General features: G+C 45.7%; 1 protein-coding gene across 1 annotated transcript in view; it reads left to right on the top strand.

Moving 5' to 3' along the window:
- csmd3b (CUB and Sushi multiple domains 3b) overlaps positions 1 to 22,605 on the top strand; it is a 2,128,577-nt gene that overhangs the window by 1,919,898 nt on the left and 186,074 nt on the right. Inside the window, exons 44-45 of the mRNA XM_078541225.1 lie at positions 6,059 to 6,204; positions 11,531 to 11,611. Coding sequence (XP_078397351.1) covers positions 6,059 to 6,204; positions 11,531 to 11,611 — 227 coding nt within the window. The remainder of the gene's footprint in view (positions 1 to 6,058; positions 6,205 to 11,530; positions 11,612 to 22,605) is intronic.

Genomic DNA, 22,605 nt, shown 5'->3' on the forward strand with positions numbered 1-22,605 from the left:
GTATGCCTGTTGGCCCACAGAGACCATAGAAGACGGAGGAGAGAGTGACTGAGGCTCCTGGATGCGCAATGGCAGGAGCAGCAACCTCATGAAGAAGTGCCAGCAGGGGCTCCGGCACATGCCCAGGCGCGACAGTGCGCTTTGGCTGGTCGGCGCTTAGCGACACCGCCTGCCATTCCTGCAGATGACTGAGAACTAGTGTCACTGATGACTGCGCATGTCTAGGGACCTGCTGGCTCACATCTGCCACTTACTGCAGGACTTGGCGCCAAGAGGACGTGGAGGGCATCCACTGCCAGTGGCTGTGAAAGTGACCGTGGCGCTCAATTTCGATGCCACTGGCTCCTTTCAGGGCTCCACAGGTGACCTCTGTGGGATTTCACAATCCGCCACCCACAAACCATGAGGTCACGGATGCCCATCTTCTCCATGGCACACAACTTTGTGCATTTCGCCCAGGACCGAGACAGCCAGGATGCAAGGGCCATTGAATTCACCCTGATCTCAGGATTTCCACAGGTGCAGGGTGCAATTAACTGCACTCGTGGCACTCTGGTCTCCATCACTACACTCGATGGACTTCATCAACTGTAAGGGCTTCCACTCACTGAATGTGCAGCTGGTGTGCAACCACCAGAAACACATCCTGCAGGTGTGCGCAAGGTTTCCCGGGAGCATGCACGATGCCTACATCCTGAGTCACTCGCAGATCCCTGCAGTCTTCCAGGGTCCACAGAGGCTGCAGGGTTGGTTCCTTGGTGACAAGGGCTACCCGCAGAAGCCATGGCTGATGGCACCCGTGCGGCGGCCTCAGACTGCAGCAGAGCGACGGTATAATGAGGCTCAGGCTGCAACTCGCAGCTTGGTGGAGCAGACCATCGGGATGCTGAAGATGAGGTTCCGGTGCCTGGACCCAGTCTGGTGGAGCCCTGCAATACAGTCTGCAGAGGGTGTCACGCATCGTCGGCGTCTGCTGTGCCCTTTACAACCTGGCGCTGCAACCGAGAGAGGAGCTGGCTGAGGAGGAGATGGAGGAGCTGCACGTCTCCTCCGATGAGGAAGACGCCGACGGGGATAAGGGTGAGGGGGTCCTCGGTGGTGATGATGATGGGGATGAGGCTCTCGCATTGGCTAGATGAGGCAGGTGCACTTGGGAGGCCCTCATAGCTGCCAGATTTGTGGAGGATGATGATGACATGCAGTGAGGTGACCCCACAGATCCTCACATTGCAGTTGTGAACGTTTGACTCCAGCCTGGCTTATCGCAGCGCCAGTACCTTCTGTGAGAATGCTCCTGTCATGGAGATGAAATGGGGGCCCTAATAATCGCTCAATTGCAGGAGGATGATGACAACATGCAGTGAGGACACTCCATAGACCTTCACATAGCCTCTGAGAATGTCTGACTCCTGTCTGGCCGAGGACAGCTCGCTTGCCTTCCATGATCAGGGCCATCTCAGAGACGCAGCCATGAAACTTTAGACACATCTGATGCTGTGTCCACCTTCAGCACCTCAGTCCTTCAGGAGCTGGTGCACAGCATTGCTGGTCACAGATGCTGGTGTGATGGGGGCAAGCCCCACCTTAAAGGTGTTGAGAGCACACAGAGAGTATGAGAGAACTCTGTGGCGTCTGTCCACTACATTCTGGCACCGCCGAGGTGCAGGCATCAGTAGTGTTTCCAGGGAGTGTGAGGCTGGATCATCACTGTGATCTAAAGGCTGCACAGAGCACAGGGAAGATGCCCTGGACTGAGACGCCTGCCTTTTATCTTGTGCAGAAAGGTTTCACATTTGAGTGACAAGAACACTGCTCATCAGAACAACGAGCCACAGGCAGGGTGACATTCTTAGGAGCTTATTGACAATAGTGAGCAGTAAGTACAAGTGATCAACACCTGTGTCCAGCTGTGCAACTACTTTTACCTAACTTTCCTAACCCTGCCGCTATGTCTTGGTGCTCCCTAGACATCTACAGCAGAGGTAGAGGCTCTGTGATGCCCTGTCTGCGATGACTTTGGCAGGTGTCCTCTGGAGGGCCGAGACTTGGAGGGCCCCAGCCTGCTTTTGTGGCCCTGCTGTGTGGCAGTGGCACCCTCCTCGGCCTGTGAAGCTGGATTTGCGGAGGTGATTGGAAGAGGGGAGTCAGATGGGCCGGTCATTCCCAGTCACCTGGGTGGATGGCCCCAGAGTGTGCACCTGCTGATCCTCTTCCCTATGGGTGCCCGAGAGCCCCTGGCTGACTCCGTTAGTGGAAGGGGTGGCTGGAGTGAGATCGAGCTGCCCAGCACCTATCTCACGTACACACTGATGGAGGCCAACTATGGCATCAGCAATGTAGCTGAGCCCGTGCAGCAGTGCAGGAGTGATATTCTGGACCAAGTTCTCCATGGCGGCCGCCATCCTGCCAGTGTTGACCTCGGTGCGTTGCAGTGCTGGTGCTATCCCCTCAACCTGAAGGCGGACAGACTCCTCCATTGTGCCTTGCAATCTGAGGAGAGCAGCGGACATCCCTTCCTGATATTCCCGAGCTTGCCTTTGTAGCTCCAGCAACTGTAACATGACTGAGTCCAGAGACTCGTCATCTGACTTAGACTCAGCAACGTTCTGGCCTCCAGAAGTCCTCCAAGGACCAGGGACCTAGGAAGTCCCTGCCTCCGCCTTCTGTGGATCAGACAGTGCGATGTACTCACTAGGTTGTGATCCCAAGGCTACTCTAAAGCTAGGTCACACCAAGGTGTGTGTTTCTGGGCTGGTGGAGAGTTTGGGTGAGTGCTGTGATGGGACTTCAGGGATGGTGCCTTCAGATTCCTCTTAAGAGGTTTCTTTGGAGCTTGATTGGAGGCTCTGGGTCATGGACTCTGTTGACTGTTTGGCAGATGTGCCTGCGAAAGCAAGGGGAGATAATTAGTGCATGACAGTGGCCTGTGAAAGAGGACACACCACTCACAGCATGGTTGTCTGATGGATGTCGCACTGCTCGACCCTCGCTTGGTAGAGTAGTGCCAACCTCACCGTCACCACAGGACCAGTCCCGGTCATCGCCGGCCAGCTGGACAGTTCTGTTTTCGAATTGTGTCAGAACTTTGATCTCTGGCATCCCTCCACCTGTCTGCAACCTTTCCCTCCTGTTGTGAGGCAGTTTGTCCTGCATGGATAGAGATGGGGAGAGTGTCTCAGGATGCCTGCTGGTCCAGATGATAAGTATGCCTGGCCTGAGTGGGTGGTGAGTGGTCGCATGTCGGGATGAGGACAATGACTGTGTGTGAAAGAGTGAATGGTGATGTCCCTTGCACAGGCAGTAAGTGAGGGCCCTGTGGATGGGACATGGGTTTGTGAGTGTGTGATTTGGGAGTGATGAAAAGAGTGACTTACCCTGGCGAAACGGAGGAGATCATTCATTCTTTTGTGGTGCTGGATGGCTGTCCTCCTCTGCAGGGCATTCGCGCTGACCACCACCTCCGCCGCCTCCCAAGCCAGATTGGTGACATTGCTACTCATCCTGCGGCCAGAGCTGGGGTAGAGCACATCCTGCCAGTCCTCCACGGCATCCAGCAGTCGCTCGAGGGACCCTTGAAGCGGGGCGGGTCTGCAGTCTTTTTGCCTTTGCTGGCCATTTCTCCCGGGCAGCGGTGGTGAGCTGGTGGCTATAAGTACTTTGCTGGCGGCTGCCTTTTAAAGATGGCAACTGGTGTGATGCAACAGCGGGGTGATGGCAGGCGGGCGAATGAAAGCCCACCCGCCATGGAAATGGCTTGTTTCGCGGGAGTGAATATATAATGAGGCGGGCTCCGGAAGATGCAGCATAAAAACCCGCCATTTTCATCGGCGGGCAGGACTCCATTTTACCCGCCCACTACCGCACTTAGTGCAATTCTGAGAAAGTTCTGCCCAAGAAGTGAGAAAAGCCAGGCAGAGATCTGAAAACAAAAAGTTTTAAAATTGAGGCATTGCTTAACTAGGAGCCAAAGTAGGTCAGTGAGCGCAGGGATGGTGTGTAAATGGTATTTGATGTGAGTGAGGACATGGACAACAAAGCTTTGGATGAGCTCAAGTTTATGAAGGGTAAAAAGTGGGAGAGCAGCCAGGAGAGCGTTGGAATAGTCAAGTCTAGAGGTAACAAAGACATGGATCAGTGTTTCAGCAGCAGACGAGTTGCAGCTCGGTCAGAGTCTGGTGAAGTTACTCCTCTGATGGAAATAGGCAGTAAAGAAATAGCACGGCAAAAAACTATCAAGCCTTCCAGAATGAGGAGATGCCTTTCAAATCCAATGGCGTGCTCGGGAATTCTGGCAATTACACATGTCAGAATGCACAGACAGAAATACATGTGGATGTTGTTGCACAGATATTAAGTGCTAGTAATTTATAAATGTTACAAATGTGTATGTTTAATAGATATGTAAATAGTTAACACTACCACATGAATATCTAAAAGGACAGAATAGCGTCCATGACTTAAACAATGAGATATGAGGTGGACTTTAACTTAGATTGGGGCCAGGATTTTCCAGTGGTCGGGCAGGCCCGGGAGCGGCTGGGAAGCCAACCACCGCCCGCAATCGGGTTCCGACCGCGATTTCACGCTGGCTGGCCAATTAACAGCCAGCCACAGTAAAACATGCTCTGCAGCGCTGCTGGGGTGGGAGCGGGAGGAGCGCGAGCGCTGAGGTTCGCGCATGCACGCAGGTGCTTCCTGAGGCACATTCCTGCCTCAGGGAGCTGAAGATTTTTTAAATTAAAAATTAAAAACTTAAGTAATGTTAAAAACATGTCCCCTCATGGGTCTCTGTCACATGAGCATGAACATGTTATGAATGACATTTAAAAATTTTTATTAAATTTTTATTTGCTGTTGGAACCCTCATCCCACCCTTGGATGAGGTTCCTAAAAAATCCAAAGGCCACTTGGCCTTTTCGCCTGCCTGGCAGCCGTAAGGTTGGACGGGCAGTGAAAATTTTAATTTAATTATTACTTTAATGGCTTTAGTAGGCCTGTTAATTGTCAGCGGGCGCGCTGCCAACTCCCACGCTGGCCTGCTAACCGTAATATCGCGCAAGTGCGCAATGACGTTGGAACCCTCGCCCAACGTCATCACGCGTCATTTTACACTCGTTCGGGTGGGCGCACACCCACCGGACAAGCACAATAATCTTCCCTGGGTTTCTGACAGGATATGCTCTAGTGAATTGATTTTCTAACCAGCAGGGACAACAGGAAGCCATGGCGACTTTAATTGCCAGGCCTCATTTAAATGCACCTGTCCACTTCCCAGTTAGAAGAGGTAAGAAGAGGGCACAGAGCGGCTACTGACAGATGAAGATCAGGTGCCCCTCGGCTGCTCACCAGTTTCCATGGAGGGGTATTCGGGAGGGTCTCACTGGACAGTGCTTGATGGTTGGGCGGGAGGGTGTCTGGGGCATGGGAGGCCACAATTTGTGAGGTCTATGGAAACAATCACTTGCGTTGCCATAGCCTCCAGGGCTATGGGCCAAGCGCTGGAAAATGGGATTTGTGTAGTCAGATCTTTGTTGACCAGTGTGGACACGATGGTCCGAATAGCCTCCTTCTGTGCTTTAGACGTCTATGAGTTAATCAACAATCCCATACAAGGGAAAATTATCAACTTGCTTGAAGGTCTTGCCTGTCTTCATACCGAGCGTCAGACCGGCTTCTGCCTAATGTGAAAGATGTAAGACTTCCCTGTTCAAGCCCAGGTTAAAACTGCTTCGCTGTCCTATAGGTATCATTAGATCTTAATTTTCAGAGAGTTATGAATAAAATTGTGGACAGATGCGTCATCTACACGCAATACCATGGAGATTAATATCAGAAATATTCAGTATCTAAGCAGCAAATGAAATTTTTGATTGAAAATCTTCACTGAGGTAATTAGGGTTAAAAATTGGCCCCATAGTCTTGCAAAGTGCATTGTCAAATGTAAACTAGGAGAAATACACTCCATGCAGTTAAATGGTGCTATTATTTTTCCGCAGTTATGCTTGAGCCTCCAGTTAGCAGCCTGAATGGATTCTAACAATGATACTGTCTTATTTAGGGATGGGCCAGAGCAGACTGCTCCTCAGATTGGACAATTTAGTGGAAATACAGCACTGGAGTCGGTCTACAGTACATCAAACCAGATCTTAATCAAATTCCACAGTGATTTCACAACAGGCGGCACCTTCATCCTCAGTTACCATGGTTGGTATTTGCTCTGCACTCACATTTCTTCAGTATAAGTGGATTAAGTAATTGAGTAAAATCTTATTTCGCTTTAAATTAAGCTAATGGTTGTATGTTTTCTACCGCATTGACACAGAAGACTATTTAATTCCATTTACGAAATGAAACTAAGGCTTTGACATTTTAATTTCCCACATACAGGGGAAAAGAGGAGTTGAGGCATTTAAAATGAAGCAGGAAACTCACCTACTCATTTCCTGCCCAGATCTGGCCAACTCCAATTTTAATTTATGGGTGGGAAGGACATCCTTCCAAAGGCAAGTGGGGTCAAATATGGAGGTGTGGCTCCAAACAATATCACTGGGACCTGAACTGCCATTTTAACCAGAGGCCTGAGTGGTGGAACATTGTTGGCTTCCCTAACCTGTAAATCTGTCAGAAACTTCAGACAGTGCCAGAAGAGGCACAGCAAAGTATGTTTTTAGCTTCTGTTAAGACTGATGCAGTTGGTAAAGCGGAGTTATTTAAAAATCCCAGAGGGAAACTTTAAACAACTGTCATAACCAATAATTTTAAGTGTTATGTTTGAGATGCGACTCTAAACTCAGGAATCAGACCACCAGTTCTTGAGGTTTTACATTAAACTAAATGAAACATTTTATTAATTTATACAGGTTAAAATATATGTGCACATGGCTACAAATTACTAGTATCATAACTTTTAACAAATTCCCAAACTAATCTCCTTTAATGCAACAGCAACCCATAGACTTAGCCAAACACCAAGCAAAGCATTTTCACCTTACAAATTCAAAATGAGGTTCTTTTGACTGTGGAGCCAGTTGGAGGCTTGCAGCTGCCTTTTGATCTTACATTGCCTCTGCCTGCACACCCGAAAACTGCTGAAGTTATACCTACCGCCACTGATTGAATTCAAAGCCCCATTGTCTCACCAGCCTCTTTGAACTTCATCTTTTAAGAAGGAAACCCCTTTCATAGCACCAACGTTATTAGTAATATAGGCATATTGCTTGGTGGCTGCTAGAAAGGCGTCAGTTTTCACCCCCCTTCTTGAATGCTCATTCAAAAATTGCAAGTACACACTATTTCTCTTCCACATCAAAACTAGTACACATCAAAGCACCCAGATTAGTTGGCTTTGATCCAATTAAGACATACCCGCAGACTAAATCTCTATTTTAAAAGAAAAATATTTTCCAAAAAAATATATACGTTAAAAGTTTCATGACTGTTTCCTTACAGACCATTAGGAGCAGAAGTGGTAATCATGTCACTGGGCAAGTGTTCCTCCAGACCCCACAAAGAAACAGTAGGCCTCTCTTGCTCTGGACTCACCCTAACACTTCCACCCTCTCTAGATGAGGATGCCTTTTATCTTGTGCAGAGGACCATTTCTGCAAGTCCCCACAGGCAGTCTCAAGCCAGTACCCACCGAGTACTAAATTCCTCCTGTTGGCTAGGCAGCCAGGCTCAGTCTGTTGCATATGCAACTGAGTCCTGGGAGCTAAATTCTCTCTCTCAGCCTCAGCATGGGAGCCCGTCACTTGTCCTGCCTCTCTTCCCAATCCACATGCCTTTCTTGCCCTGGGGCCTTAGAAATTCAGCATCATATTTGTATAGGCTCTCCTGTTGTCTATCAGGGGTTAGGTGATGTTCTGGGAGGCTTCGACCAATGAGCCCTAAGTGTGGCAATCCGGGCTGGGGTGGTGGGGCTTCCTGATGTGAGTCCTGATCGAGCATGTAGCACCTGAAAAGCTCCCTGTAATAAAGTTTATCGGTTTCTCATTGAAACCTGTTTGCTCCGTCAAGCCATTACATTTGGTGACAAAGGAAAAATAACTCTGACACTGCACCTCGCCTGACCATAGTGAGTACAGCGAGTCTTAAGAAAAGGAAAAGACTACTCACCAGTCATGCCACCCTTCAGCAGAATCAATCCTTATGACGCGACTATGGAAGACTGGAGCCAGTATGTGGAGGGCCTTGGGTTTTATTTTGTGGCAAATTAAATTACCACAGAAGAAAAGCAGAAAGCCATCCTTTTGAGTGTATGTGGTAGCAAGTCATACAATCTCATTCGCAACCTGAGCCTGACCATTTCTAAGTCCTTTAATTAATTGGTGGACCTCGTGAAAATGCACTTCCAGCCGAAACCACCCAACTAACAGTACCAGCAGTGTGTACCATCTACAAGATGCACTGCAGGAATTCACCAAGGTTCCTTCCACAGCACCTTCCAAACCCACGACCACTGCCACCTAGAAGGACAAAGGCAGCAGATAGATGGGAGCACCACCACCTGGAAGTTCCCCTCCAAGTCACTCACCATCCTGACTTGGAAAAATATCGCCGTTTCTTCACTGTCGCTGGGTCAAAATCCTGGAGCTCCCTCCCTAACAGCACTGTGAGTGTACCTACACCACATGGACTGCAGCGGTTCAAGAAGTCAGCTCAGCACCACCTTCTCAAGGGCAACTAGGGATGGGCAATAAATGCTGGCCCAGCCAGCGAAGCCCACATCCCATGAATGAATTTTTAAAAATGCAGCGTTTTAAGTTTAATTCCAGAGTTAGGGCTCCAGGAGAGTCCATCACAACCTATGTAGTGAACCTTAAGCGGTTGACAGAACACTGCAAATCCGGGACACATTAAATGAGATGCTGTGGGACCGATTAGTTTGTGGAGTTCAGGACAACGCCATACAGTGCTGTTTACTTGCCGAGGTCAACATCGACTTTAAGTGGCCCTAGAAATCTCCCTCGCCATGGAAAGCGCTGTGAGGGACTCACAGGCTTTGCAACGCGTACAACAATGCGCTGCTCTTCATGTGGGGCGGGAACCTGCCGCCGAGCGTGGTGCCAAAACCAGGCCCACAGCATCGAAGCGAGAGGCAATATCCACTGTTAGAAACATGAAAAGGCAGAGTAGAAACACTTCAGCAGCAACTTCAAGAGCCAGTTGTTACAGATGTGGAGGTGACCACGGACCGGGCACCTATAAATTCAAGGAGGCAGAATGACATTACTGCCGTAAGAAAGGTCACGTAGTAAGGCAATGCAGGGCAAAGTTGAAGCAGCCCGTAAAGCAGCAAACTAACATGATTGAATTAAAGAAAGAATACAGCGGAACTTGAAACTGCCGACACCGATATTTATTCTCTGTGTATCGCAACCTCTGTGAAAACCGAACCTATCACTGTCACAATTCAAGTTAATGAAAAGCCACTAATAACGGAGGTGGATATGGGTGTCTCAACTACAGTGGTGGGAGAGCACACTTTCAAATACCTTAGTGAAGATAGAAAGCCAGTAAACCTGGAGCAGACAACTGCTAAATTAAAGACATACACTGGAGAATCTATTCAGGTAAAAGGTATTGCCGCAGTACCAGTGTCTTATTGGCAACAGACAGCCTAGCTGCCTGTGATAATAGTGAAAGGAGAAGGACCCAGTCTTTTAGGCTGACACTGGTTACAGAAGATCTAGCTTGACTTATCTGAGATATTTCACCTGAAAACAGGAAGAGTTCATGAACTGCTAGGGAAATACGATGTGGAATTTCAGGATGAATTAAGGAAATTAAAAGGCCTGCAGGCCAGGATACATGTGGATCCTCAGGCGACACCACGTTTCTTTAAAGCCACACCTGTGCCTTATATGTTGAAGGATAAGGTGGATGCAGAACTGTACTGATTAGAAAAGCTGGTCATCATCCGACCTGTCCAATTCTTGGAATGGGCAGCACCCATAATTCCAGTGGTTAAACCTGACCAAACCTTACACATCTGTGGGGACTATAAATTGACCATAAATAAGGCAGTAAAACTAGACAAGTACCCCATTCCAAGTATAGGTGATTTATATGCAAAGTTGCTTGGAGGCAAGTCCTATACGAAGTTGGATATGAGCCACATCTACCAACAATTAGAGCTGGATAGCACGTCGAGAGAATATGTGAACATTAACACACTCAAGGGTCTTTATCAGTACACTCACCTATCCTTTGGAGTATCGTCTGCATGCACTATCTTCCAGAGAACAATGGAGAGTCTTTTGCAAGGGCTTCCCTGTGTGGTAGTATACCTAGATGATGTGCTGATCACAGGTCAGACTCATGATTTGTCTCCTCACCCTACCCATAGGCATTTAGTTGTGGTTCAGCAAATAATTGCCAAGGACCTGCCTTTTGATAGAGAACAGAAGAAGTTGTTTTTAATTAAACATTGGCAGAATACTAAATAAGTTTTCTCTTCTCACTACTTGCTATTAAATTGTACACTTATTTACATTCATAATTACAGTCTTGCTGGATATAGTAAAAAATAAATTCTCCCTGCATTATTGCAAAAATAAAACAGTGAGCTTTGTAATTTATTACCAAGTACCTGGTTATAAAGTGGCAGAAGGGAATTATGGAAGTTATCAGAGATGGTACAGCAGAGGGAACACCCTGACCTTATGTTCTCTGTGAGGCAGTTGCCCTTAATGGGGATGCAGGATGAAGATTGAATGATTCTCCGACTTGTACTTCCCCCAATCATTGGATCACATGTGCTTGTAGAATGACCCTTCATTGGTCAGAGATATCTTAAAGTTTAAGAATCTGCGCTTATCATTCTTCATATTATTATATAAGGTTATTATACCTGCATCCACAATTTGGCTTCATGTAATTTAACAAATTTCCAGTATTTTGAAATTTGTTAAGTATATATATTTTTTATTCATTCATGGGATGTGGGCGTCACTAGCATTTATTGCCCATCCCTAATTGCCCTTGTTCAGAGGGCATTTAAGAATCAATCATATGTCACATGTAGGCCAGATGAGGTAAGATTTCCTTCCCTAAAAGGAACCAGATGGTCATCATTAGACTTTTAATTCCAGATTTTTATTGAATTCAAATTTTACCATTTGCCATGGTGGGATTTGAACCCAGGTCTCCAGAGCATCACCCTGGGTCTCTGAAATATTAGCCTAGTGGTAATACCATTATACCACCTCTATATATTTATAACCTGTATGATATATTGCAGATCAAGAATCAAAATTCAGCCATATGGTTAAGGAAATGTTCGTAAAAATTCGATCTGTGTAAAATTTATTTGTAAGTCAGAACTGCTCAAATGGTTAATGCTTTTACCTAAAATACATGTTGCTAAATGCTAATTCAAGTGGCTTTGTCTTATTTAAGCTCCTTTCATTGAACACTTCTCTGCTTTTGCTTTAAATGTTATTTGGATATAACAAAGGTTGTATTTTAGTAAATAACTTTAGATCTTTTATAAGCTGCCTCCATGAATAATGAACTTTTGGTTTTGCAGCCTATCAATTACGAATCTGCCAACCTCCACCTGCAATGCTGACTGGGCAAAATCTGACAGAGGATGAGGAGTTTGAGATAGGTATGCTTTTTAGAACTCGATGCCCTCTGGATCCATGGTTTTGTATTTTTTCTCTGTAACTTTCCTCTGATTTCAATTTAAATTCATGTTAAGGATGGCAAAATGAGAGTGAATTTGGAGCAGTTCCATATCACACTTTACCAGCATTATAGTGTATGAACACACTTAGGATGTTCTTATGAAACTCCTTTCTTCTCCAGAGCCATTAACGGTGGCCTGATAGATCTATAAAATTAATAATGGGCTTAATAGCACAATTATTAATAGATTATTCTAGTTTTGTAGATTGCGGAGGAACCGGGACAAGAGTTTAAACTATATAAGAGTAGGAATAGACTAGATTTTAGGCAGTTCTTTTATTTTTAAATAAATTGACAGGATGTGGCACGTTATTGGCAAGGGCACCATTTACTGCCCACCCCTAAATTACTCTTGAATTGATGTAGGTCGCATGATGAAGGTACTCCCATAGTGATCCAGGGAAATTTGGGAGGTCTTATTTTTGCCAGAGAATAGGGAGCCTGTGAAATAGAGAGAATGCACTTTGTATGCCTTCAAGAAGGAGCTGGACTTGACTGAGGTAGATATTGCATCATATGGAAGGAAAGTGTCTTTATTAATAACACTTGCTCCAAATGATCCCCTAGACTGGATTCAATAGCCTGAGGATGTAAGAGAGGCATTTTCAATAACATTACTTTCCCCATCTAGGCCCTGTATTTTTTTCTCAGTTTTATTTTAATCTATCCCGGGAGATTACATGGCTGTTGGGGGTGGTGGCGGTGGTTAGGGAAGAAAGTGTTTCAGCATGATGCTGCAGCCACCATAATGTGGGGCTGGTCTTCTCCTGCCCATTGGCATCATATGTTTATTAATATTAATTCATTTCATTTTAAAAAGCTTAATGCCTTTTCTAAAATAGCAGAAGAATGAACTTCAAATGAAATAGTTAAGCCTTCATACACTAGTATTCCACAGATTGACTCTTGTCTCATAAACAAGCTGCAAATGAATATCCTATTATGAATATGAACAAATTTTGTAGACTTCTTGTAATTGCGAATTAACTACCCTTGCCAACTGCTATCCATATAGCTGGAACCTATAAAAATCAGCTAACTAAAAATCAAGCACAATAAAAATATGAAGGGACAACTTCACAACCAAATTATTTATACTGTCAAAGTATTTCATATGAACAAGGAGCAGAAGTAGGCCATTCGGCTCCTCAAGCTTGCTCCCTCATTTAATAAGATCATGGCTGATCTGATAGTAACCTCAAATCTGCATCCCCCCTACCCCCGATAACCAAGCAGGAACACCCCCTTGCTTACCAAGAATCTACCCACCTCTGCCTTAAAAATATGCAAAGACTCTGCTTCCACCGCCTTTTGGGTAAGAGAGTTCCAAAGACTCACCACCATCTGAAAGAAAAAAAATTGCCTTAGCTCCATTTTAAATGGGCGAACCCTTATTTTTAAACAGTGACTCCTATTTCTAGATTCTCCCACAAGAGGAAACATCCTCTCCACATCCACCCTGTCAAGATCTCTCAGGATCTTATCATATTTTATAATAATGTCAATAAACTACCTAACTATTTAAAATATCTAAAAGAGATGTTATTGATATGACTTGGAGAGATTATTTTTCTATCACTTCTGTGAACCTTGAAACAATTAATTTACAGATGTTCTGTGGTCTATTGATTTTGTTGAAACCAGCTACTTAAAGAGTCATAACTGACTTTAATATAAAGAGAAGCTATTTTTAAAAAGAATGTTAAAATATTTGCCTCAACGAATGTAATTTTCAAAGTAGCTTCTGAGAATCCTATTTTCTGGCAAGTCAGGACATTAATTGATGTCAGTTGCCAGAGGTGCTGTGTCAGTTGTGGAGTATGTATTTTTTTCAACCGCTACATTCAAATTTTGTATGGGATTAAGATCAGGGAAAGCCTTTCCTTGTGAGATATTTGAGATTACATTTTAAAATAAACTTTTAAAGACTAATGTACAGTGAAAATATTTAAATGTATTTATCAATGTAACAAGACCAAGAAGAACAAATGAACCAAGGTGGTTATTTACCGTTCAGGCCAGACTGCTGTTAATTTTTCAAGTTTACATGCAAGTTTTATGCCCATTGAAAGTGTTGAGAAATGGGGCACTTCTCTCTGTTTGTAAACAATATCACAAGCTTGGATTCTCATGCCTACGTCCGTGTCAGAACTGAGCTGGATGGGATTTAAAAATGGCAGTTGGGACACAGTTCCAAGATTTCTACCCCCCATTTCCGTTGTGTGGAATTTTAAGGGCGAGGGATAAAGATGCAGGTAGCTAGCCCGCACGCAACAATCTCGACTTTACCGACTCCATTGTGGGGGTGGGCATTTTGGACCCCCACTATTTCCATGGAGTAGGGCCCATTTTGGGAGGAGACATGGTTCACAGTTCCATAGAGGCACCGTGAACCATGGGGGAAGCCCAGTCTGGAGTCAGGAAACATGTGACAGGTAAGTTCCAAAGTCTTCCCAACTCCACATGTCATAATGTGATCATGTATGATAAGTTAAATATGTTTTTGATACAGCATTTAATGATAGGGCTTTGTTTAGAAAAGATAAGCGACCATTACATTGATAAGAATTACTCCAGTGGCTAAAGTGCTGTCCTGCATTCAACAGCATTGAGATTCAGATTTTAATATGTCAGTTCTCCTCAGTGAATTAATCTTTTCTTTGATTGACAGTGCAGTCATCTGTTGAGACTTTGAAGCTGCAGATTATCTATATTAATGGACAAAATGAAGGGACCGACTGTATTGTAGCCAAATTTGCTGGCGATACAAAGATAGATAGGAAAGCAAGTTGTGAGGTGGATACAAAAAATCTGCAAAGGGATAAAGATGGTTTAAGTGAGCGGGCAAACATTTGACAGATGGGGGAAACTTTTCTCCCCGTTGGGCGGGAGTGGGTGCGCGTCACCATTTTACGTGAGCGGGCCAATTAAGGGACTCCATTGCCCAGCATGACGTGCACCCAGAAGCGCTCAGTGCTATCTGTGTGATGGGGGGAGGAGGAAGAGTCGAGGCCTGCGCTCTTTCCGGCATGCGCACAAAAGATTAATTTGATAATGAACACTTGAAAAAAAGAACTTAAAAAATTATTCAGACATGTCCCAGCTCATGTGACGCTGTCCGCGCCTGCATGCTGACCAGAAGATTCTGCCTATGGAGTACGATGTGGAAAAATGTGAGATTGTCCTCTTTGGTAGGAGAATAGAAAAACAACATATTATTTAACTGGAGAGAGACCACAGAATGCTCAATTACAGAGGGATCTGGGTGTCTTGTACATGAATCACAAACAGTCAACATGCAGGTACAGCAACAATTAGGAAGGCAAATGGAATGTTGGCCTTTATTGTGAGGGGGATGGAGTATAAAAGTAGGGAACTCTTGCTACAACCGTATAGGGCATTGGTGAGAACACAACCAGAGTAAAAGTTTTCATCATCTTACTTAGGGAAGGATATACTTGTATTGGAAGCAGTTCAAATAAGGTCCATTAGGCTGATTCCTGGGATGCAGGGTTTGTCTTTGTGGGAAAAGATTGAGCAGGTTGGGTCTATATTCATTGGAGTTTTGGAGAATGAGAGGTGATCTTGCTGAAACATTTAAGATCCTGAGGGGCCGGTTGTTTCCTCCCATGGGGGAATCTAAAATGAGGAAGGGCATAGTTTAAAAGTAAAAGGGGTTTCCCATTTAAAACAGAGGACATAATTTTGCCCTTGATGGGCGGGCTGGCCCCACCGGCTCGGCAGCGGGCGGGTAGCCGATCGCTGCCGAAACGGGGCCCAACGCCATTTTAAGTGGGCAGGCCAATTAAGGCGTGGGGGGGCGGGATTCCCCAACTGTCAGAGTGCGCTCTTTTGCGCATGCGCACGAAAGAGCACACTGCTCCCTGAGACTAAGTGCTGCCTCAGGGAGATCACTGACAGTGTTTCAAACTTCAAAAATAGAATAATAAAAAAATGATTAACATATCCCCCTCATGTGACAATGTCACACGAGATGGGACATGTTAATAAATATTACAAAAACCTTAATAAACTTTTTTAAAACAGACATGAAACCTCATCCCACCAGTGGATGAGGTTTCATGTTTTTTCAGAAGCCCGCTTGGGCTCCTGGCCTGCCCGCCAACCTTAAGGTTAGACAGGCAGGGCCTTTAATTGGCTTAATGATCGTGTCAATGGCCTCAGTTGGCCATTGACAGATTGGCAGGCAGACAGCTGATTTCTCTGTGCCCCCGCCTTCCTGAAAATTTAAGTAGGGCGGGATGATGTCGGAGATTTCCCCCGACGTCATCCCACGTCATTTTCGCGTCGGTGAGCGGGTCCCACGCCCAGCTCGCTGACGGAACAATTCTGCCCAGAGATGAGGAGGAATTTCTTCTTTCAGAGGGTTGTTAGCCTTGGAAATTCTCTTCTCTACCGAGCAGTAGAAGCTGAGACTGGGATTTTCCGTGCCCGCTGACGTTGGACGTGTTCGGTGACGTGAGCAGACAATATGGTGAGAAGGCCAAAAATCGGTTTCATGACGTTGTGAAACTAGTTTGCGATCGTCTGCTCAGCCCGTTGATGGCATACAACATTCCCCTTCATTGGGACATCAGGAACAGATTTCAGGGCCAGGATATTGAGGTCGGCGAGCGGGTGGGCGGGGCCCACTCGCCGACGTGTAAAATGACGCGGGATGGCATCAGGTGGAACTCCCAACATCACTTCGCGTCATTTCAATTTTCAGGTTGGCCGAATCAGCTGTGCACCCGCCGACCTGTCAACGGACTATTGAGGCCATTTCAAAACTAATTGAAGTAATTAACGGACCTGCCCATCCAACCTTAAGGTTGACGGGCAGGCCGGGAGCCCTGGTGGGCTTCAGAAAAAGCATGAAACTTCATCCACGGGCGGGATGAGGTTTCATGAAGGTTTTTAAAAATTTAACAAAAGTTTGAATAAAACAGTGTCACATGAGGGGACATGTCAGGGAAATTCTACTTTTGTCCATTGACCATTTTTGAATTTGGCGCTGATCTCCCTGAGGCAGCACTTAGCCTCAGGGAAATGAGTGCCCTCGTGCGCATGCATGGAAGAGTGCACTCCCAGCTTAGGGAATTCCCCCCCCCTCCACTCGCACAGGGAGCGTATAGCACTTCCTGGCGGACGTCATGCTGGGCGGGCCTTAATTGGCCCACCCACGTAAAATGGCGGCGCGGCCCCCGGGGAAAGTTCTTCCCCAAAGGTTTTAATATATTCGTCTCTCGAGGCTTGGTTGACAAATTGTGCAATGGAATCCCATTATGAATGGTTAAGAATGGCTAATGGGTGTAGATGAAGGTTGAGGCCGAGGGTTCCAAACACTCATGTGCAGTACTAGGCTGATGTCCTGGTGAATGATGGTTATGGAGCTCCAAACTCCACTAATGGATTCAGCACAGTAGGGGTTGTTGATACAGCTGTCAAGGGGACTGTGGACTTTGTTTGATTTGCTGTTTTATGAGCAGATAATAAGATTATGTTTTATGCAGTGGTTTTTGAATGGCTGTTTGTTTATTTTGACTGTTCATGAACATCTCAAAGACTTTCCAATGTTATAGGGCTTATGAGTTCTGTAAGTAGTGGATACTGATGAGTGGACCTAAGGGCTATAGAGGTGACCTGACGGGTATGGAGGGGAAAATAAAGTATATGGAGGGGGTCTGGGTGGTGTGGAGGGAGCATGGGGGATATGACGGGGGCATGGGGAGTGCCTAATGGGTGGAGATGAGGGTTGAGGCCGAGGGTTCCAAACACTCATGTGCAAAACTAGGCTGATGTCCCGGTGAATGATGGCAGACCTTCTAACTTTCCCGCCTTGATATCCGCCTGCTTCTGAATTCGGCAGTCCCGACTCCAGCCCATCCCCGTCACAGACAATGAAAATAGCATGGGTGGACACTGCTAGGCAGGAGGCGGATTGCAATGTTGGGAAATGCCCCAACTCCGAATGAAAATTTGGGCCCACATGTTTTCTAGGCAGATACATCATAGGTTGGGTGAAGGTGAACGTTTTCATGATATGACCCCAGTTAAGAGATTTTTTTTTCCTCTTTTAGTATCTGCCACTGAACTTATAGGGCAGGATTTTGCCCGCGTCGGGGACAAAGCTGAAGAGCGGTGTGCGCCTCCAATCGGCGCCCCCAATTGGGGCCACTGCGCCATTTTACGTGGGTGGGCCAATTAAGGCCCGCCCAGTGTGACGGCTGCACGCAAGCGCTATGTGCTCCCTGCGGGCGGGAGGGAATCCCTAAACCTGAGAGTGCGCCCTTTTGCGCATGCTCACGAAAGAGCGCACTCATCTCCCTGAGGCTAAGTGCTGCCTCAGGGAGATCGGCTCCACTATTAAAAATAGAGAAAAAAAAATCCCTGACATATCCCCTCATGTGACACAGTCACATGAGTTAAGGCATGTCCATAATTTTTTTTTAAAAATAATTAAATTTTTAAAAACCTACATGAAACCTCATCCCGCCCGTGGATGAGGTTTCATGCTTTTTCTAATTCCCGCCAGGGCTCCTGGCCTGCCCATCAACCTTAAGGTTGGATGGGCAGGTCCATTAATTAGTTTAATTACTCTGTCAATAGCCTCAATTGACCATTGACAGGTCAGTGGGCATACAGCTGATTTTGCTGCACCCCCGCCTTCCTGAAAATTTAAATGGAGCGCGGTGACATCAGGAGTTCCGCCCGACGTCAAAGCAAGTCATTTTATGCATCGGCGAGCGGGCCCCATCCCCCGCTCGCCAATGGGAAAACCCTGCCCGTGGTTATAAGAAACAGCAGAATATTTACTGCTGTGATCCTCTGTTTTTGTTCTAAGTTATAGTGAAAATAAATTTTACCATATAACTTCTGTAACCTCAAGACATGACTATTTCAATGCTTTCCTAGTTAGGCCTTCCAGCTTCCACCTTCAATAAACTTGCACTCCTTCAAAATTCTGTACCTGTATCTTAACGCCCACCTAAGTGCCATGATTCTCTGATCCAAAAGATTGCAGTTAATAACATGCTGTTTTACTGCGTAATAGCAGCATGATTGCAGCTAAATGAAGTGAGACTTCATTAACATTCAACATAGTCAATTTTGTAAAGCTCCACTCCACAATTTAAATACCATTTTCAATGTTCTGTCCAAACTTTAAGACTTCGGGCCACAGTGCATCTGCAATTCTAGGGTGACCCATAAACATTGGCTGCAGAAGAGTCCTTGGGACCTTATCTGCACAAATAGCCCTCCTTAAAGGAGAAGATACTTTTAAAAATGTTATTCTTGTGCTTTCCTCTACCTATGATTGCATTCGTCTACAGAGAGTGATCCTTTTTTGCATTTGTGTTTCCTCCCCCGATTATATTGGGCAGAATCTTCCTGGTCCCGTGCGGACAGGCTTGAAGGTGGGTCCAGGAAGAATTTCAGAGATGTAAGCACTGGGTCAATGTGTTCCCGCCTCTGGGCAATCTTTCCTGATCTTCACCATTGGCAGAAGCAATGGGTAGGCACTCTGCATAAGTAATTGCCAATTTTTGGGCTGTTCAAGGACACTGACTACTGGGATTTTCCATTTGGTGGAAGCCCCCACCACTGAGGGCCGAACCTGGCAGGCGCCTTGGGGCAGCTTGCCAGCAGCCGGTCTGAGGGTCCGTGAGGCGCCTCTCAGTCACCCCCGACCAAGGATTCTTAGCCATCAGCAGACCACAGCTGCAGCCAATGATCATCTTGTGAAGGGTTTCCCCTCCACTGGAATGGCCTGGCAACTGTGGTGACCACCATTTGTTTTATTCAATTTAATGCCTCTTCAGAGGCCACGTCAAGATGGAGGTGTCATTGTGTTTCCCCTCTTACAATGGTAGCATCCACCTCTTCTTGTGGGACTGCTATCCTTCCAAAATTACAGACCGTCTGATTGGGCCTGCAGCATCAGAGACCCAACCCCTAACCTTAGCTGGACAGTTGACCCTAAGGTGGCTTCTTAATTGGCTAGCATTTGGAAGATCTCCCAGGTAGATGCCAAAGGGGGGTCGGAACCGGAAATTATCCCAAATCAACATTCAGCACTTCAGAGCATAAGATCCTGCAGATTGTTAGTTTATTTTTGGTTGTTACTGGCTGTGGTATTACATCTTCCAAAGTGGTGATGATGGGGAATCCTTTAATGATTCAAAAAATCTTGTATAAACAAAATAAGGAAAAGGTGTTAATGCATCAATCTGCAATGTATAGATATCTAAGGGGACGACATGCAATATGTTTGCAACACCATCATTTTTCATGTGGATAGAAGGCATCAGCAGGTTAGAAAATGCAATTTTCAGCATGTGGCTAGATTCCTTTGAGCATAGAGTCACACCTGCTGTGTGTCTGAATAGCACTGTTCTCCATTTCAACCCAATGACCTTCATGAAGAGTAAGGTCTTTACTCAATTAATGTCCAGGTGGTATAACCACAGAAACATAATTATGTATGTCAGCAGCTGTTATCCAGGATGCAACTATGATGCCTTCATTAGATGACAGACCCTGGTGCCCACATTATTTGGAGAAGGTACAACATTGGACAGATGTTTCTTTGGCCTCTACGTGCAGCATCTCTGTTCCCATTGTGAAAGTCCCTAACAACAGGAGAGCATCTCCACATCTGTTTAGTGTTCCTTGGCTGTCACCTTAGATCCTAGAGTGCTTGACTGCAAAGAAAGCAGGTGTGCTTGAGTTGGCATCCTCCAGAGGCTATGGCAATTCCCATCTAAGTTTCTTGCCATGACATATGTGTAGATGTGAGAAGCATATTAATTCTCACCACGCCTCTGCTACTGGCACACTTATTCCACATCTACAGCCAAGTACGAGGAAAGTGGGAAACTTCCCCACATACCCTCATTTCAACAATTTTAGCTTGTTTCTCAGCATATTATCTTTGTATGGCATCCTGAAACTTGATGTAGTTTCCTTTTATTAATGATACATATTTACTCTGCAGCATTGAAATCTCCTTTTTAAAAACATTGCATTGCTGATCTTACAATCTGTCACGTTATCCTTCCATTTCAACTCTGTTTTGAAAAAAAGAACAGTTCAGATTCATCGATTTTACACCCTACAATTTATGTCTCATTCTTTCTGTCTCACTTTTACTATAGTGTTCAGTTTCTCAAACAATGTTTATGACTGACATTGCTATCCTTCTGATGTAATTTCATTTTTAAAACAAGAGTTTGCTTCTTAAGAAACAAAGGCCAGAAATTTCCTCCCTTTGGGGGGGGTTGTGTGGGGGCGGGCGCGAACCTGATCGGCGCCCCGATCAGGGCCGTGCTGCCATTTTATGTGGGCGGGCCAATTAGGGCCTGCCCATCATGATGCGCGACCGGAAGCACTGTGCGCTCCCTGTGCAGGCAGGGGGCGGGGGGGGGGGGGTGATTCCCTGAGTGGTTCCCTGCGTTCTTTCGCGCATACACACAAAAGAGCACAGAGATCTCCCTGAGGCACATTGGTGCCTCAGGGAGATTTGTTTCAGTCTTAAACTTTAAAATAAAGGATTTTTAAACTTTTAAAACATGCCCCCTCATGTAACACTATCACATGAGCTCTGACATGTCAAAGAATAAATGCATACATTTTTATTAGATTTTAAAACAGTTCATAAAACCTCATGAAAAATGCGAAGGTCGCCTGGGCTCTTCGCCTGCCCGCCAACCTTAAGGTTGGACGGGCAGCTCATTTAATTGAGTTAATTAGTTTTTAACACGCCTTAACAGGCCTTTGACATTTTGGCTGCGCGCCCGCCAAACTGACAATCTAAATGACACGCGGTGACATCGAGACACACGCCTGACGTCACCGCGCATCATTTTATGCGTCAGCGACTATAGCGGGCCCCACCCCCCACTCACTGGCGGGAAAATGCTGCCCAAAGTTTGCATTCTACTGAAGGTCTAGGGGGACATTTTAACCTAAATTGCTGGTGGGAAATAGTTCAATAGAAAGTAAAATCAGGAGCGACATAAATTGAGTGGCCAATCCCATCCCATCGGTTTTCTATTGGGCAGGTTAGGTCAAAATTAACCCCTAGCGTCTGGAACACAAAGACTGCAGTGTTTCAAGATATACAGCGTGAACATTTAATCCCATATAAACCTGCTGAGAATAAGTAATATTCAGGATGCTCAGCTTGTCTGACCTTCATTCCCTGGAGAGGCCAGTTGGTTCTGAGATAAAAACAAAAAACTGGATGCTGGAAATCCAAAACAAAAACAGAAACAGAAATACCTGGAAAAACTCAGCAGGTCTGGCAGCATTGGCGGAGAAGAGCACAGTTGACGTTTCGAGTCCTCATGACCCTTCAACAGAACTAAGTAAAAATAGGAAAGGGGTGAAATATAAGCTGGTTTAAGAGGGGGGAGGGGGTGGTTGTTGGGACAAGCAGCCAGTGATAGGAGGAGATAACCAAAAGATGTCACAGACAAAAGAACAAAGAGGTGTTGAAGGTGGTGATATTATCTAAAGGAATGTGCTAATTAAGAGTGGAGAGCAGGACAAGCAAGGTACAGATAGCTCTAGTGGGGATGGGGTGAAATAAGACTAAAAGGGCATAAAAGGTATAGATAAACGATGGGTGGAAATACATTTAAAAATAATGGAAATAGGTGGGAAAAGAAAAATCTATATTAATTATTGGAAAAAACAAAAAGGAGGGGGAAGAAACGGAAAGGGGGTGGGGATGGAGGAGAGCGTTCAAGCTCTAAAATTGTTGAACTCCGTATTCAGTCCAGAAGGCTGTAAAGTGCCTTGTCGGAAGATAAGGTGCTGTTCCTCCAATTTGCGCTGAGCTTCACTGGAACAATGCAGCAAGCCAAGGACAGACATGTGGGCAAGAGAGCAGGGTGGGTGTTGAAATGG

Source organism: Cetorhinus maximus, chromosome 4 (genome assembly GCF_964194155.1).
Source record: "Cetorhinus maximus chromosome 4, sCetMax3.hap1.1, whole genome shotgun sequence".
Taxonomy (NCBI): domain Eukaryota; kingdom Metazoa; phylum Chordata; class Chondrichthyes; order Lamniformes; family Cetorhinidae; genus Cetorhinus; species Cetorhinus maximus.